Genomic DNA, 17,846 nt, shown 5'->3' with positions numbered 1-17,846 from the left:
AAAAAAATAATAATCATGATACAGTTACTTAACTTTTAAGAATTATTTTGACAGTATGTTTCTTTGTATTTTTTACCGCGTCACCGTTGCCTTTATCATTTGACATCTCTTAAATGGTTGATTACCTGACACTTCTTTTTAAGTTTCATCTCAGAGTAGCAATATTTACCCTCGGATGTTATAGAATTACTTGCCATATGTTTTTATTATTATTTAAAAAATATAAAAAAAATTTCCGGCCTTATTGACGCATTCCGATTATTGTCTTTTGGGAGAGCTCACCACATGTGCAATGTTATGTCTGCACACCTTGAAGTTATAATTGGCCTGTTGAGCGTCTCTTTAAACAGAAAACCCCAGGGGGTCTTATGCGGTATTGGGAACGGTTGAACTTTTTTTTTTTTTTTTCCCCAATGAAGCTGTCAAAAAGAGGCAAATTCGACTCAATGAAGTAATGATCAGCCCCTTGAATGCTCCACGGCTGGCATCTTTTCAAATGTGAAATCCCGGCAGATAGAGCACATGGGATATAAACAACAAGCGCAATTGTATCTTTCATTGAGTTGGAGATCCGACCCATTTTTGTTCAGGGTGTTCTGAAGCCCATTTGGACTTGATGTTCAAAGGGAGAGATCTCCAGAAATGTTAGGGCAGCGTATGCGGAGGAAACCAAGCGAGAGAGGCAAAATCACGAGCAAATAATGATTTTCTATTTAGCTTTGTTGCTGTCAAAACATGGTCTCGTCCACAACCACTTCGATGTCAACGATGCTATCGTATCCGATCTGACGTTACAGTTTGACAGCAGAGATGAAAGTTCAACGTAAAAGAAGCGTTAATGAGATTTTTTTTTTTCATTAGTAATCCACTCGTCCCGTATTCCATTGCCATATTTCATTCCTCATTATTTGAAATTTGATGAAATATTATTGTCTTGGTTCACAGGGTGATATTGGCCTGCCCGGAGCTCCAGGGTTGCCTGTAAGTTCAAAATTCAGTATTTCCATCAATTAACTATTATTTTGATTTATTTTTGTTCACTTTTCTGTTCTGTTCACCAAAATGTTTGATTCATTTGACAAAGTAAGAATGTCATTCTGTTCCAATGCATTCATGTTTAATTTAATTTATATGTATGTTAATTAGTATTATGTGTTCCCCTGAACAATTGTGACCATACTTTGGGCCAAATGACGTCCGTGCCATAAAGTGAAGAGTCGTGAGCCCTTTAGAATCGACATCACTTTTTACCGCCGTACGACCGCCTGCCAGAGATTATTAGCTCATGTCAATTTTTAGCGTTCCGAGTCTGCCAAGTAGCATATTATATCGCTACTCGCTAATATCGAGTTGAATCGGCGCGACACAACGGAAAGTTTATTTGATACTTCATATTCACTTTCCAAAATGGCATCTCAAATAAATGATAGATTTGACACTTGAATTCTGACAAAACATCTCCTTTGGAAAATTTATCTGCTAAGTATTATGCAAGCTTAATCATTTCCAAGGCTTCACCATCATCTCCGTTGTACATGTGTTGAATGAATTAGTTGTGACTGACAGTCTTGAAGCTTGTAGCCTCAAGTGTCTTTAAGCTGTTCGTCATCTTGTTAACTTTCCAACTCTGAACAAGGCCTCTGACGAATTCAGAGAACACGGGCTTGGGGCGTCCATTTCGACAGCTGTTTCCAAGAAAAGTCAACAGCTTTTGACTCTTGGATGCCGATTGAAACGCAACACCGTTCCTTTGGCTTGTATTTGAAAACGGAGACGTTCTCTTTGGCCTTTTGTCCATTTTGTGGTCCGACTGAGGATGAACGCCTGTTTTCTCTTTCCGGGTGGTGGACATGAGGCCGTCTGGGGACGTGTAATAACCATGCTCCCACTTCTCTCAGGGTCATGGAGGCCAAGGCCAATTACTTTGTGACCAGTTGTGTTGCTTTAGTGAGACTGTTTCACGATATCGGTCAAGTTATTGAGACAAAAATGATTTCGACTCTCTTTTTCATGAAACACAAGTCAAATTATTACTTCCACTTTCACATCCTTTCGACGTAATAACCCGATGTCTCAATATTTTGTCTGTATAGTGAATGAAAATATTAGCTATGTAATCATAATTACCGTTGTTTTTTTTCCTGTTAGGCTGTCAACGAATGCCACAAAGGAGATCAGGTAGTTGACTTTATTTTCCTGTAAATAGCAATTGAAAATGGTAACGAATGAATTCATTTTTTTTTCCCTCACCACATTTATTTTCTTCTTTTTACATTCAGGGCCCCCGTGGTGACAAAGGAGAGAAGGTAACCGATTAAACATCGCACACATCCAATGAAATTAAGCATGAACTATGAATACACGTACACGCAGCGTCTTCTACAGCAAACGCAGCAATTTATTTTAACAGACAAATTGGATCTGTGAAGCATTTGCAATTAAGTTATAAATCAACCAAGGCTGAAGTTGAAGTGTTTAAAAAAAATGGTGGAAAATTATACATGCTGTATTTTAATGAGAAACACCATAGGAGCATTCCCATTATTTTTTCTTGTCGGATGTCTTTGTGCCTTTTTTTTTTCCAAGAAGCAATATATAATCTATTTCTCCAATCCATATTTTCCCCTCAGGGATTGGATGGGGTGCCTGGCCCGCCAGGGGAACCAGGCAAGGAGGGCAAAAGGGTGAGTAAACACAAACAGTCATCCGTTGTACGGCTGGGCTCGTGCTTGAACAGATTTTTGGGGAGGAGGCTGAGTGGGACCTGTGCGGCGAAACGGCCAAACAGCAGCTGAGTTGTTGTATTTATTTTGTCGGCAAAGAAGATGACATGTGTGCTCCAGTGGTCACACAAGAACAACAACAAAACGGACAGCAACAAACACAGGCGGTCGACATGACCGAGAGGTGGCAGATCGTCGCAGCATGAATGGAAGCGGAAATTGTTGGATTCACTCCAACTGCTCCTACTGGGTCACTTTGGTGGAAAGTTTTTAGTTTGGGACAAGCCAGAGAGTGTCAGCGTGTAATCGGGCCCGTCCTTTTCTTTATTCAAAGATTTATTGAGTTAACATTCTTAAAGGGGTAGTCAACCAAAAAATGTTCGTTTCTCAAATGTATTTGTATGCAGGCCCACTAGTTGAAACATGGCCTTCTGATGAATATTCCGTTTGTGGAATATTTGTTAAGCAGCAAAATCCACCAATTCCTCCTCATCAGGGGGCACCCTTTTTGTCACAATTGAAAATGACACCACAGTTGCTCAGGGTTCAGTTAATGACCAAGAAAAGGTGAGCCATGATAGGTTGTTACGGGTGGGAAACGGGTGGATATTACATCTTAACTCATATTCCTCAAACGTAATATTAATCTTGTATTAGAGGAGCCTTAAGAAAAAGTTCCAATGGTCACCTTGAGAACATCTGCTCTCCCCTACCTAAAAAAAAAAGTCTAGAGGGGATTGAGGGGTTATCTGCCTTGAGCGTCGGAGCAATTCAGTTGACATATGTCTGTTGGGTTAAAATCAAAAAATTTTTGATCAATCCTGAAGGACATTGTACTTTAGAACATTGCTATCGGATGATGAATGATAGTTTAAAAAGGACAGAGAGTAAGATGAAGTACAGTGGTGTAGTTTTAGTGGTATGAAGCCAATTCAAGTAGTTTGTGTCTTCCCATTTTTTTTAATCTAGAAAAGCCACCGGAGCTACAAAGTAATTGAAATTAAATGATGGTGATGCCATGTTAAAAATAATGACATCACACTGGGCCGAATGTTTTCCTGACAGCAGGAATGTTGTTATTCCTTGACATCCCAGCTGACATGCATCCTCCAAGGACAGGTGAGATCAGCGCCATTAGCTGCTCTTCCCAAAATAGACACTTAAGGATGGTCTTGTTTACAGAGAATGAGCAAAACAGCACTAAACAGTTGGCTTTCCTTCAAGTAAAATGTGAAATATGTAGCGGGATTCTGCGGCATTAAGTAGGCCAGGCAAATGTTTCCAGATTAAGAAAAAGCCAAAGTGACGCATAAGCCGTGAGACATCTGGACACAAGTATCTCAAGAATGCCAGCCTTCTGTTTTCACCCCAAATGTCTTCCAACAGCATTAACAATTGATGAGCTTTCATCAGCTGTGTTATCTCTCAATAACGAAACACTCGAGGGAACTGAATCTGTTTCTACCGAGTGTTTGTAGTCAACACAATTGGATTTTTTTTTTCTTAAGACAGTTAGTCTGTGTTGAACAAACATATTTACCCAGAGTGATTTGGAAGAGTAAATTTGATCTCTTCTGTGTATATATATATATATATATATATATATATATATATATATATATATATATATATATATAAAACAATGATTAACTTAAAAAATTATTTGCATGCTTTGCAAATATTGTACCACACTAGGCGTATGTCTTTAGCACATCATCTCAGAACATGTTAACACTGGGTCTTGCAAACCAACACTGCTGGAGTGTTGATGCTTGTGGGCAGTTTTGTGAAATGTGACTCAAGATCAAACTGTGTCATTGGTCACTTTGCAGAAAGTCTGAATTTTTAGTTTTAATTTTTGAAAAGTTCTTATAGTGAATCGCGCAATTCTTCTATGAGGCTCCAATTCCTGATGAGTGTTAATATTAATGTACTTGGATTTCTGATTACTCTTAGCTTTAGGAGTCACCGCAAATTTGCCGAACGACCCGCGTGTCCGTCCGCAAGCCTGACAGCCTGTTTTAGTAGAGTGGACGTTTATCGTTATCAGGGGATCACTTGTGGCCGAGCTGATCCGGCAAGAGACTCTCAGCTAATTAGCGACTCTTGCCCACTCTTGCAACTCAGTGGTTCAGCGAAGAGTCATAGCCGCGCCAAAATGACGCAGAATATTGTGGCGGGTGCTGACCTGACCACACCACATCCTTCATAAAATTGCCGGCAGTCGAAAGCTTTCACAAGGCCTTACGTTCAAGTCAGACCATCTCTTACGCTGTCTACTTCAATTTATTGTGGAGGGAAATAAGACCACTCTAAGCCACTTAGGAGTTGCTTCAAGGAGATGTGGAGGACATTGTGGTGGGGGACATGCTGCCCGTGTCCCCCGTCTCCCGTAATTTGAGGTTTAAAGAAGCATATAGTGTACAGCAAAGGACAAGTCATCCAAAGTCTAACGCAGAATCTGGATTTGATCTTATTATCATGATGGATGACCACTTGAGTTGGTCGGGGTTGAGTTAAGGGCCTGTGCAATTTTCTCGAAATCCATGAGAATGTACGGTAGAGCCCCACATTTCACACTGCCATTAATGGTGATGCGGCTAGGTTTTTATCGGTATTGGAAGGAAGTGGCACATAATGGCAGACGATCGGAAGGACTTTGGGAGTGCACGGAAGAAAAAAAAAGATGAAGATTGGGAGCCATGATGTCTGTGAAGTTCTGTTTCGCCGTCACAAAATGTTCAGTATTGTTTGAGTCGGGGGTTCAAATCCATGCTATTTCTTTAAGAATCAGTGTGCTCTTATAGCATACAGTGCTGACAAATGTAAGGCTAACCGATGCGTGGTAAAAATAATAATCTCTCTCTCCCAAAAAAAATTGCTTTTCAGCCCGTCACCTTTGTACAAACTGTGTTTTTACGTTTACTAAAATCTGACATTTTGGAAAACTCCAGCCAGAGTAACGCGTTTGCTGTTTAGATTGTAAATGTTAAAACTGGTTTCTGTGGCCATTGTATTTATTTTTCAACACTGTATTGTGACAAGATCAAGTTGTGTTTGTATAAACTCTTGAGGTGACATTTTCTGGGCGAAATATTTAGAAAAACGTATGGCAGCAAAATATTCTCGGTCCCAAGCTCGACTGACAAGCTGCGCTTGGTTGTTGCATGCTTCCTTAAGGCTAAATGTCAACCTTCATTCACAGGTTTTCGAACAACTCTTTGCAAGTTGGCACAGAATAGTGGTGATTCAGTCGTATTGTATTCGCATCTCCAGGAGAGGCAGTCTGCTCCTGTCACTTGAAAAAAAAAAAAAAAAATCCTCCAAAGAAATCTACAATTTCAAGGTGGATTTTGGAGCTTTAATCTATATCTAACACTAAGTAAAGCTTTATTCACTGAATTTACGCTAACCGTCCAGTAAATGCCGTTGAACCGTAGCACAGCAAATTTACGACGTCCATATAATTCGGTGTCTTGTCTCTTGGAAAAGTTCATGTTTTGGACAGTTGCTACTGCACTTTTCGTTCTCATGAGAGAAGCTGTGGAGAAATGATGAAACTCGAACGAGCCCTAGAGGAAACAAACCAGTGCAACCAACGCTGTCAATAGATGTCCTCCAATGAATTATTCAGCGCTTAACCTCTCACTCATTCATTTATTCAAAAACAGTTCGACGTTCATTTATTTAGCTTCACTAAAGGAGCAACGTAGCGCCTATGATTTGCAAATGATCACACAGAGAAACAGACACATTTAATTTCGCATGACTTGCCGTAAGGCTCGACACTGCCATGAGCTTAGATAATAGATGACATTTTAAATTGACTTGACTCACAATTGTTTCCGGTATGCATGCTGTGAGGAAAAACCCCCCAACATTTTCTCATATTCTACAAACTTCTGTCCGGATTATGAGAGGATCACACACAAAATCTTTCACATTGTTCATAATAATAAAAAACTTCCGCAATTATTCCTTATTGATTACATTGCAGAAAGTGCTTTGGATCTAAAGGATAAAATAAATCACATGAATTTAAATAGTTTTCAATTCACCCTAAGCTTTATTATCTGTTCATTCACAATTTTGTAGCGGTTATACGAGGCGGCTTACTCAAGTGTGAGCCTCGTGCTCGATGCGCAAAATGACAAACAGCATTTACATTTGTGCACATTCAAAAGCTGTCACCAATTCTTTTAATCTCTCTTGCACATTTTGTTTTTGTTGTTGTTATTTAGCAATGATATCACTTTCCTCCCCCCCCCTTGAAAATCGACACTTCCTTCCACGCAACAGCTGCCGGAGCGTTTTAAATGGATGAGGATATAATCTGTGAAAAAGAAAAGTTGAAAAGAGATCGTTGTCGTCTGCGTTTGGTTGCCGGACTTCTCGAGGAAGGAGAGTGGTGATGGCTGTCATTGGGAAGTGATAGTTCTGTTTACTTTTTCCATCTCTGCCACTTGCTGAAAACCTGAGACAGCTGTCTGCGAACCTCGTATATTTTCTTTTGCCACTTTTCACGTCTGTGACCTTGTGTCGGCACATGTCAAAGGTTGTTTGTCTTCCTGACACTGATCCTCTACTCCAATGTTTCTTTTTTTTTTAATACCACTACAGAAACAAAACCAGAGTGTGTAATCTTTCACTTCTATCAATTTCTTGCCAACTGCTCAACACATTTTCTCTTACCGCAAAAAGCAATTTGAGCATTAAGTAGCTTTTTTGAGATACAGTGAGATGAGATTCAGCACAGTACATTTACAGTCTACGTGTGCTTAATGCTGATAAAGGTGATTTGAGGCGATATTCACTCATGAGGCGGAATAAATTTTGTGTGTGATGCTTGGACATTTTTTTTTTTTGCTTGTTGCCTGTTGGCCTTAGGTCGTTGTCACCTAATTTTATTAGAACCTCAATGGTCAAACACGTTTTTCTTATTGGATGCCAAAAATGAATCAAATGAATCTATTCTTTGGGACAATAAAAAAATGTGTTGCTCTTAGTGTATAAAATCTGTAATTAAGCCATGGTGGACTTGGCAAATGTTGGCGCTCGGCAGTGTCACAGATAGTGGAAGAGTTGTAGTTTGATCTGAGGGCAATGGAGCTCATGAAGGTGGTTTCCTGGAGGCAGCCGTTGAGCCGCGATGCGACTCTTCCAGATTGTTGACCTCTAACGGGAACACCTGCAGGGCCAGATTATTAGGTAACGAGTCCCTGGTGAGAACACCAACCTTCCTGCCAGACGCTCTCCGCGGGAGGCTGTGGCTGATTTGGGCAATGTAGTAAATTGCATCACTTGTTTGAATGCAGCCAGACGAGTTCATTTTCACCTCATTGTCATAACATTTCCAAAACTGTTGGATTTGATTTTCCTATCAAGGTCATCTGAATACAACTCGCCTTGAAGTTCCGTCCACTCATTCATTTGTGACTCGCTGGTTTTATTATGGAATGTGTTAAAGACGCCCCAAAAAAGGCCCAACCTTGTATTACTGGTTATTATTATTGTGATTATCACTGTTGCTCTAACCAACATATAAGAGAGCCATTAATTTTATTGACCATTTCGATAAGTATTCAAGATCGCAATGTTAATAATGTCCTCGCAATTCACATTAAAACTAATCAGTGTATTAAAATCCATTTGATGTTTTTTTTTTTGTTTTTTTTTTTCAAAATCCAAATATTAGTCCCTTCATCCTTAAGGCAAAATTGATGATCAAATGATTTTTTTTTGTCCTTGTAGCTGCGTTTTAAATAACGTAATGCGATCTACAGTACATGTGTAGTTACAGTTTGGACGCGGGCCGCTGAAGCTCAATAACATAGTAAGACAGAGAAAAAAAAAATTACAGGTCAGCAGGGCTCACAGCTGACACTTTATGGCAAGATTTACACCCTGTGAGAGTTTACAAGCAGGGTGGGGGTCGGCGGGGGGGACTTTGTCAACTCTTCGTTGGACAAAATAGAACAGGTTATTCTTATCCCCGTGAATTTCATATTGAGGAAATCCAGAGAGCCGCATTTCTGACACCTGTATTACACCAGGAGGTAACACATTTGCCCAGCGCACAAAGCAATTAATCTTGTCAATGTCAAGTACATTGGGAGGGGGCGGGGATGAAACAAAGGTTTGACCTGATTGGCTATGAAACAGCCTCACATTTGGGCCGTCGGGAAAGTGGAAGGTTACGGGGGAAACGCTTGGCACTCGCAAGGACGGATGCACCGAGCTTTGATTTATCTGTCTGACTTCTCCACGAGGCCTTGTACGACTACATCTGTGGTTGTCCAGAATAAACACACATTAATTGGCCCATTAATTACCGGCGCCGATGCGAGGGGGCAAGACATGAAGAGGACCACTTGGATTGCACATTGTTCTCCACCTTTTGTGTCGTGTTTGAAGAAAGAGATGTTGAGAAAGGGCTAATGTAGGTCAACACATCCTTTTGAGCATTGGACAACTTTGCTATTGTTGTCCCGCATAATGGCCCTCTTTCATACTGTATATTTGAGAGCTTGAGACACTCCCAGACGTCAGAGCGTCACCCATACAACAAGGATCTAACAATGGCATTACTAGTAGATTTTTTTCCAACATTGCATTAATTATGAAGCCATTCCACCTGAATGTATACTTTTAAATTGCTTTGTTGAAAATCATACTAAAATTTCCTCGTGCCTTGCAACGGACTGGTGACCAGTTCAGGGTGCACCTCAAGGTTTGCCCATGCTCAGTAAATAATGAAATGGAATAATTCACCAATCCCGTTTGGCCGCCATATTGGACGAACTCGCCCAATGCTGTCGACCACAAGTGACGTCACAACTCCACTTGTGCTTTTTAAGATGCTAATGCGGCACGTTTGTTAAAAATGGATCGATATAAACCGCAACTGTGTCAGGCTGTCAGCATCAACGTTAAGTGTGCAGATTCCTGCCGGCTGTCCCGAGCCTAACCCAATCGTCTCTTGCACCTCGCTAGATTTTTTTTTTTTTTCATCAATGACGAGCAATTTTATGGCATTTGTTGATTTCAGGATGGTGTTGTGTTGGTCACTCGAGTCGCATGTCCTCCTTTAGATGCCTCGATAAGTAAATATACGGAAAGGAGAATACTTATCAACTCTGTCTGGTTTTGTCAGCAATTAACTCATTTAATCCCAGCCATTTTCACGCGAGGAAACCCCTCAATCCCCGCGTTTTTCTGGATTCTGACTGATTTTGCGAGGCCAAAAGAATATTCTGTTCTAATGCTATACAAACACAGAGCTATGACACAAAAAAAAAAAAGCTAAGACGTATAAATACGTCTTTGGGAGGCGGGGACTACGTTTTTGAAAAGGTATATGCATGTTTTATGGATTGATTAAAGTGTTGCGGGAGGTGCTGTTGTCATCGGAAAAGTCACAATGGGAGTGAGGCATTTTACGTCTGTCTTGCCTGCTCCAAAATCATTGCCTGAGTTTAACAACATCGACTTGAGTGTCCTGCGGCACCCGCTTCTAAACCTGGCTGATATGTCGCCAGGCAGAGGGCCACCGGCCTCTGTGACTCATCCACGTTCGTGCTTCCCACCACGGCAGCAGTCATCCAAACAATGAGCTCTCTCTGGCTCCAAACTGTCTCGCTATGCAAAGATGCTCTCGTGGCATTTTGGGTCACTTTTAAGGTGAAGGTAAGGAAATGCTGAGAATGTAAATACTTTCAAAAGGGCATTTCACATGCAGCAGGCACGGATTGATGCCTGCCCCTCGGTAAGCTCTGTTTATGCGAACTGTTGCCTCGGCCAAAAGGCGAAGGGAGGGCGGCGAGCGCTAAGAGTGCAGGGTGGTTGACGGTGGGGGCGGAGGAGGGTTTTGAGGTTGTTTGGGGAGACGCTGCAGCCCGGAACACTGCAGAATACACAGAGGCGTGGTAGAGGGAGGTTGACTCTCACAGCCTTTCATCCTATTCTGATCCTTCATCCTCTCATCCAGCCCGTGACCAATTTACACACATTCATCTGACGTTCTAGTGAGCAGCATTTGCACCGGCCCGATATTATACCGATGCTCGAATGAACGGATCTCCGTGTAATCTGTTCTGGTGAGTGATATGAAGCCCGAGACTTGCTACAGTGCACCCCTGTGGATCTTTGCACAGCGCATTCTCTCTGACTTCAAATATTTGCTTGGTAAACTGAACCGGGGTTTATTCAAAGTAGATCTTTGAAAGTGTCCTCTTCACTTATTGGAGAATGCATTCATGAAACACCCGCACTCTGTAAACATAGGAAGGGAGCAATCTGGATGAATAATGCAGCCAAAAGTCCAGATGAGACGGAGAAATTTCTTCTCGCCAATACTAATCACGGCATCCATTAGGGATGGTGAGCATTCGAAAGGCAAACGGGCAAAAGCGCAAAACAGCCCGCATTGAAACATTGCAAAGACATTCATCTGATTCATAGTTGAATGCCGATTTATCATCTTCATCGCGTAAAAATGCAAATTCCCGCCATATCATCAGCCCCTCCTTCCCCTCCTTAGCAGTTGTTAAAGTCAATGAGCTCTTAAAGCTCATCACCGAATATGTGGCTGTTGTAAAGTAGACACCCATGGGAGCGCATTGGCTTTGTTCCTCCAGACATCCACTGTCTGCATTTCCTGTTTGCCCGCGGTTCTGTTTGGCGTTTGCCTGCTGTGCGGAGGCAGCATGAGCTTGGAAGTTTGCTCGAGATGCTCAATAATAAATATTTTGCCCAATGATAGGCTGCTCTTCTCTATGCCCAACTGTGTCCCTTTTGTGTGCGAGGGTACACACAAAAAAAAAACAATTGTTGATGTTCTTTCCCGCCCTCCGTTTCCTCTCATTCTTTCTCAGCCCTCTTCTGACCAATCTCCTTTACTGTACGTTATTCAGAGTCTAATTGCCGCACTGCCTAATTAGCGATGTTCCCCGACATGCATCATACATTCATGCATTGAGGCCATCCATCGTCTTTACAAGAGAGTTTGCAAGCTTCCCGGATGGCTTTGCGGTGAAGCTAGTTTGCCATCTAGTGGCACAAGCGAAAGCGGTGCAAAAAAAAACCAAAAAAGCTTCAGCCAGGAGACTATATGTGCAATCTCGGCCAACGTGTCTTACGTCGGCTGCAGTGTCAGCCATCTCTTTATACCACCCTGAATATTTAGATGGCCGCGAGTTAAAGGGGAGCATTGTGTGCCAGTCAGAATGGTAAAATGCTAAGCCGCATTTGAGCCCCTGCCAGGCAGCTGTCGGCTTTGCCGTTCTCTTCCTGCCCCATCCTCTCCTCTTAACCCTCAGTAAACAACTGGAACAAATCCCATTTTATTGAAGCTTTTACAAAGTGCAAGGGATCTCTGCAAGCTCCAGTGCCCGGGCTCTTTTCCTCAGCGTGTGCAGTGTCCTGAGATGGCACCCAGAACGGGCAGTCAAAAGTCGGCAATTTGCACCGTCTCTCGCTAATTGCAGCCATAACGAGGCGCGAGTCGAGCGTTTCTGACATTTCCAAGAAGAAGTGCGAGCAGTATAGCGTACATTTCACACAACCGCTGGCCAGTGGCGGTGAAAGTGGCAATCTGACACGAGCTGCAAACGTGTGAATTCACTGAATATCTTTTTATGTGTTATCGCAGTAAGTGGATCTTAAAATGTGTGCTTTGAAAGGCTCGGATGTGTCTCTCCTTAATTGAAAACACTGAATACGATGGAGACAAAAGTATTTTTATCCCGGCTACATGAGGCGAACATTGAAGAGGACGTTTTTTTTTTTCTGTTTATCTACAAAAACACTTAGGTGAGGTCAGATGTTGAGCGGAGAGGGCTCACGTTCTCAGTTGTATGCGTCATTCGGCGAATTAGTCACTACGACTTCAAATGTTTGCTTTGCACGTTCGCACTTGCTGTATGAAAAAAGGTTTTGCAAAGAAGTAGGAATTGATAACATAGGAGTGAATGTGAAGTGTTTCCAGGCAAAAATGTTTCGCATCCATATATGCTACCATATGTTTTAATCTTTCACATGCTTTAACATGCCTGCGCCCAACAATACGACGAGCCTTATGTCGTGATGGGTAAATGAAGCTTCGAATCTGCTTCATGAACCAGTTGTCGTATTTTGGGACTCCTGTAGATGGCAGTCTCCGTTCAACATTGAGCTAAAAGCACACTGGCTTGTTTTATTTTAAAGCCTTCATTTAAAGCCATCTAGAGGACGCCAAAATACAACAAGTGGTTCATGAAGCAAATTTGAAGCTTCGTTTTCCCATTACTAGCCTCATGCATGTATTAAATACAGATATAGCCCCTGTAACTGAGACAGCCCACACAAGAACTTTGGGATACATTAGCTTGTCCCAACATGATTCAGCAGAAGCAAAAACTCTGGATGGAAAACGACTACAATTTGCCTTTTTTGTGTGCATATTACTTGACAAGGTATTCATTAGTTTAGAGCGCAAAGACATGTACGGTTCGTTTTTGTGAATTTTTAATTAACTTGAGGATAATAGGACATGTTTGCCGTTTTGTGCAAATAATGTTTACCAAGCAAATACAGCTGCAGCTGATGGCAAATTTCCCGTCAACTCCTGTGCAGCGTTCAGACAAAGGCTCAGGTGGCCCGAGTACACGTCCCCAGAGGCAGACGTGCTCTCTGCTCAGGCAGAAAGAGTGTGAGTGTCATACGAGTCTTTCAGTCAAGAAAAGGTCAGCTCTCCTATGAGCTACATAACATTGGAGCAAATCAACTTGGCTCGCTAATGTCAGAAAGTTTAGCCTCCAGGACATTAAACTTGGTTGTCACACAGGAGACAAGCAGAGGAAATGAAAAGCAAAGATTTCTGCCGCCGAGAGCATCGTCGGTCGATGTTTGGACTAGCAACCGGGCTGCATGGAAAGGTCACGATCTGGTAGACAAATAAAGGGTCAGGTCTAATTTGTGACTGATGGTTTTTGATAGACGTCAAAGGAATTTATTTCAAGCCCCAAATCTAGCAAAGATCTAATCTGTGAGTAAATCCGATACCTTGTTTCCTCAAACGCCCATCTCCGTTCTGTAATAATCTCTCAACTAGTCTTTGAGGATGAGGAAAAGCTGCATTATTAAGAGGAACTAAGAATTAAAGGAGATTCGAATGGAAACTGCTAATGTGAGGAAGAGATGCAATAAATTCCAAGGAATAAAGGCTCAGTAACCAAAATAATAACGGATACAGAACTAACTCAAGTGGATAGGCGGAGCACAGTGGGAGCTTGACGCCGGATCAAGTGACAAAAACGAAACAAAAATGAATGTCAAAAATGGAAGTCCAGTGAGTAACTAACAAAAGAACTGAGCCCCACTGGAAGAAAGTATGATGACTACGACAAACAAAATAAGTCCCAACTACAGATGAAAGGACAAACAAATGTTACGGAGACAGGAAATACTAAAACCGAAACTATTCATGCAAGTTTAATTTATGTGCAAATGAAGCTTTTATGAACCACTGAACCATTTGAAGCAATTGTTTCCAAATAGTTCGAAGCTTCAAAGCTTCAGTGACACTGACATCTGGTGGCGAAAAACTAGAACTGCAGTCAAATACTGTAGTCACAGGTCACCCGTTTTTCTCCAGACTGAATGGAGCTTTATTTGCAGGTTCAAAAAGTGCGCCGGAGCTTCGGTTTCAGAGTGCCCATCACTACGATGAACCATTGCAGGAATAAAACAAAATATTGCTCATGTTAGTTGAATGTGGCTTCAAATTTTCATTCAGTGGTGGTCTAATACATGTGTTCAGCCCTGTCCCTTTTGAGGATAATTAAATACATCAAGATTATAGAGAGTGCTCAATTATTTCAATGTGACGACAGAGCTGCCTTTGGGTGTGATTATGTCCCTTGACCCACGCCATTAAATTCTGTGAAAATCAGCCATGTGTTTTTTTTTTTTTTGTTTTGTTTTTTGAGCATGCCTGCCAACAGACAAACTAATGCCATTAAAAAGATAACCTTACTACAGTAATTGGGGATAGTGAATGACCTTGTCATATGACATAACAGCATAAGTGATATCTGTAGCGTGTGCGAGTAAGTGCGCCCGGCTTGAGCCGGATCCCGTTGAGCTCATTTCAAAAGGCCTTATCTCGTGACCCCACTCAACGGGGGCATTCGCCAGGTGGATTACCGCTTATTTCCACGCTAGATTTGCTTTATTGCCAAAAACGCAGCACATTCTGCCATCTTCGTTTTATACCACAGAGGTGGTTCTGGCGAGCATGAGCAGTCAGACATGGAACGTCTCAGAGAATCTGTTGACATTTGGGATAAGGATTATGGAATCATCCTCTCGGAGCGCCTCCACAGTGTTGCTGTTGTTGTTGACTTTGCTGTCAGTTTGGGGCATGTGTTGCAGGACTGCCATCCATGTTTGCTGTTCTCTTGTATGCTTAAGAAGTTGCTGCGGAGTTGAAGCCAGAGGAGGGGCTGGGATTCATGTGGATCAGTGCTTCGCAATTATTTTCTGTTACGCCCCCCCCCCCCCCCCCGCCAGAAAAAAAAAAAAATTGTGCCCCACCCCACCACCCACACTCCGCCGCAACTATAAATAATAGAATTTTCATTGTAAACCTACGCCATAGCGTTAATACTTGCTGCGCACAATGGGCAAGGAGAGCGCCACTGCGAATTAGTGGAGTGGAGGTGCAATTACACTTTATTGTAGTACGGCGGGAAAAAATAACGTTGTTCCCCAGGTTCACATGCGCCCCCCTCAGCATCGCAACGCGCCCCCCCAGGGGGGCCCGCCCCACTATTTCAGAAGCACTGATGTGGATTAAGACCAAAGTACCCCCCCCCACTCCCTAAAAAAATAAATAATGCAGTTGTCTTTGCTGTCAGTTGTTGCATGTTTCCCATCTCTAATACAGCTTTACGACCACCAATATTGAATTGGCACTTTATATATTACTTTTTACGGTTTACTGGTTTTTAGAGGAGGTCTGATGAATACACGTGCATGTGTGTCTACCTTTAATTTACTCAAGAAGCGAGTTCATCTTTCCCCTGATCTTCCCTCAGTTGCACTCCTCCACAATTCCGTCTTCTTTGTCCTTCTCGCCCTCACCCCTTCTTTGTCCCCTTGCCTCCCTCATTCTAATCTACTGCTATGACCTGAAGGAGGGCTTCACACTGTGGCGCTCAAATAATAATCAAGCATGAGGATGTTGTCAAATTTATAGGACACCGAGTGTTGCATAGCAACAGAGATTGCCACGGTGATCCAACAGGCTCTGGAAGTTGGGTGTGCAAGAAACAGGGCGCGTGAGGAGACAGGAGATGGAAAAGATGACAAGAAAAGCGGAGAGTGAGGCCCAGATGAGAGAAATACAATTGGGATGGTATCCACATCGGGCGGGTCGTGAGTTCGAAATGTGGTAAATTAAAGTTTACTTTGCTGAGAGGAAGGATTGGCTCCATGTTGGCTGACTTTGCGTTCCATTCTTGAGGCATTTAAATGACAATTACCATCATGTTGACATATTGTATTATTAAAACATTTATGCAAACAGTGAGTGGCGTTACGTTGATGGAATGCAAAGCGTTTGTCATTTAACAATCCCCCGTATGATTGCAAAGATTCGTGTACACCAGGCAAGATTTTTCCCTCTCTCATCTTTTTTTCATGTTATCCCACATTCTTTTATTTTCGGCAGCGAGAATATCCTCTTCCGGTGTGGCGCTTATGCCTGATGCCTCGAGACAGCTTTGGACTTTATTCACCTCTGACACTTTTGTGCACTCTGGCTTTGAGTCGACACGATTCCACAGAAAAATATCACAGCTGTGCTCATGGCAGAGTTTTTTTTTTTTTTTTTTTTTTAAAGCAGAAAACTGCATGAATCCATTTGATCATATCTTTTCATTACCATAAAGATTAAAGGATGGATAGAAAGAAGATAAAGTTGAAGAGGTTGAGGTGACTGAACATGCGTCCGATGACTCCGAACGACACATGTCGGTGGCTGGCACTTCCAACTGAAGAGGACGGACAGCAACTGAAAGAAAGCAGACAGATGGAGATTATAATCACAGAAAAGAAAGTTCCACACTCATATAAAAGACTACGTGACAAAAATGACAGGCAAAATCTGTTTTGCGCTTTGACTTTTTTCAGGCACGAATCCCTTGAACCATTTGACCGAAGGAGGGTTTAAAAAAAAAAAAAAAAAAAAGTTCCAGTGCAAGTGCTTGCTGCTTTGGATTTTCTTTTTTTGTCTCATTTGTTATTGATTGTGTTTGAAAATCCCACTTACCTACAGTATATACCATCTAATTGTTTAAACAAAACTGCCGGTTGTCTTTTTGAAGATAAGTTGAAAAAAAAAAAGTGTGAAATCCGACTTTTGAACCGTTTCCAAACGAAATATATTTTCAGACTAATGATTATTTAAATGGTAGTTACCCCCCCAAAAAACATTCTTCGATTTGTTTTGAATTTATTTGCTAAGCACAGTGACTGGACTACTGCTATTTATCTTAATTATAATATGCAAAACACACGGTCAGTATGCACTTTGCAGTTGAAAGCGATGTTGGGGCAAATGTGTTGAAATGATTCCAAGAGGCTGAATTATTCATGCCTTGCTTGGAATAATAACAAATGAAATATTCATTAGCTAAATGACTTATCTCTGTAATCTCCTTTTTGTTGTGATGTTGTTGGGAGGAAGGGTTGTGGCCCAGGTCACGATTGTTGGACCCTTTGGCGAAGGGAGCACTCATTAAGATTTCGCATTTATTCATGGCCAGCGGATTACAAAAAAAAAAAAAATCAAAGATCCAATCTTAACGATTCATTTCAATTCTAGTCCGAATACTGATACTTGTGTTTTAATCATCTCGGAACACACGGAAAAGGTAGCGTTTGCTCCCAAGGAAAATGTTCTCACGTGTCCTCGCCATTTGACCCCGGTCGTTCTTGTAAACGTTGATCAAAAGGTGAATTAAACTGCATGAATACAGAAAAGTGCCGGCTTTATAACTGAAATTAAAATCGATTGTGCTGCACCTTTGCTTCTTTCGTGCCTGTCAGCTATCAACTGCGTGAAACCACAAAAAGTGAAAT

At 41.8% G+C, this 17,846-nt stretch overlaps 1 protein-coding gene across 1 annotated transcript in view; it reads left to right on the top strand.

Moving 5' to 3' along the window:
* col19a1 (collagen, type XIX, alpha 1) overlaps nt 1-17,846 on the top strand; it is an 87,290-nt gene that overhangs the window by 23,780 nt on the left and 45,664 nt on the right. Inside the window, exons 13-16 of the mRNA XM_088305196.1 lie at nt 946-981; nt 2,149-2,178; nt 2,280-2,306; nt 2,631-2,684. Of these exons, the coding sequence (XP_088161322.1) occupies nt 946-981; nt 2,149-2,178; nt 2,280-2,306; nt 2,631-2,684 (147 nt within the window). The remainder of the gene's footprint in view (nt 1-945; nt 982-2,148; nt 2,179-2,279; nt 2,307-2,630; nt 2,685-17,846) is intronic.

This window comes from Idiotropiscis lumnitzeri, chromosome 9 (genome assembly GCF_059441095.1).
Source record: "Idiotropiscis lumnitzeri isolate Australia: NSW breed Sydney's pygmy pipehorse chromosome 9, RoL_Ilum_1.0, whole genome shotgun sequence".
NCBI classification, from domain to species: domain Eukaryota; kingdom Metazoa; phylum Chordata; class Actinopteri; order Syngnathiformes; family Syngnathidae; genus Idiotropiscis; species Idiotropiscis lumnitzeri.
Note: the sequence above shows the minus strand (reverse complement) of the source record. Positions and strands in the feature narration are given on the sequence as shown.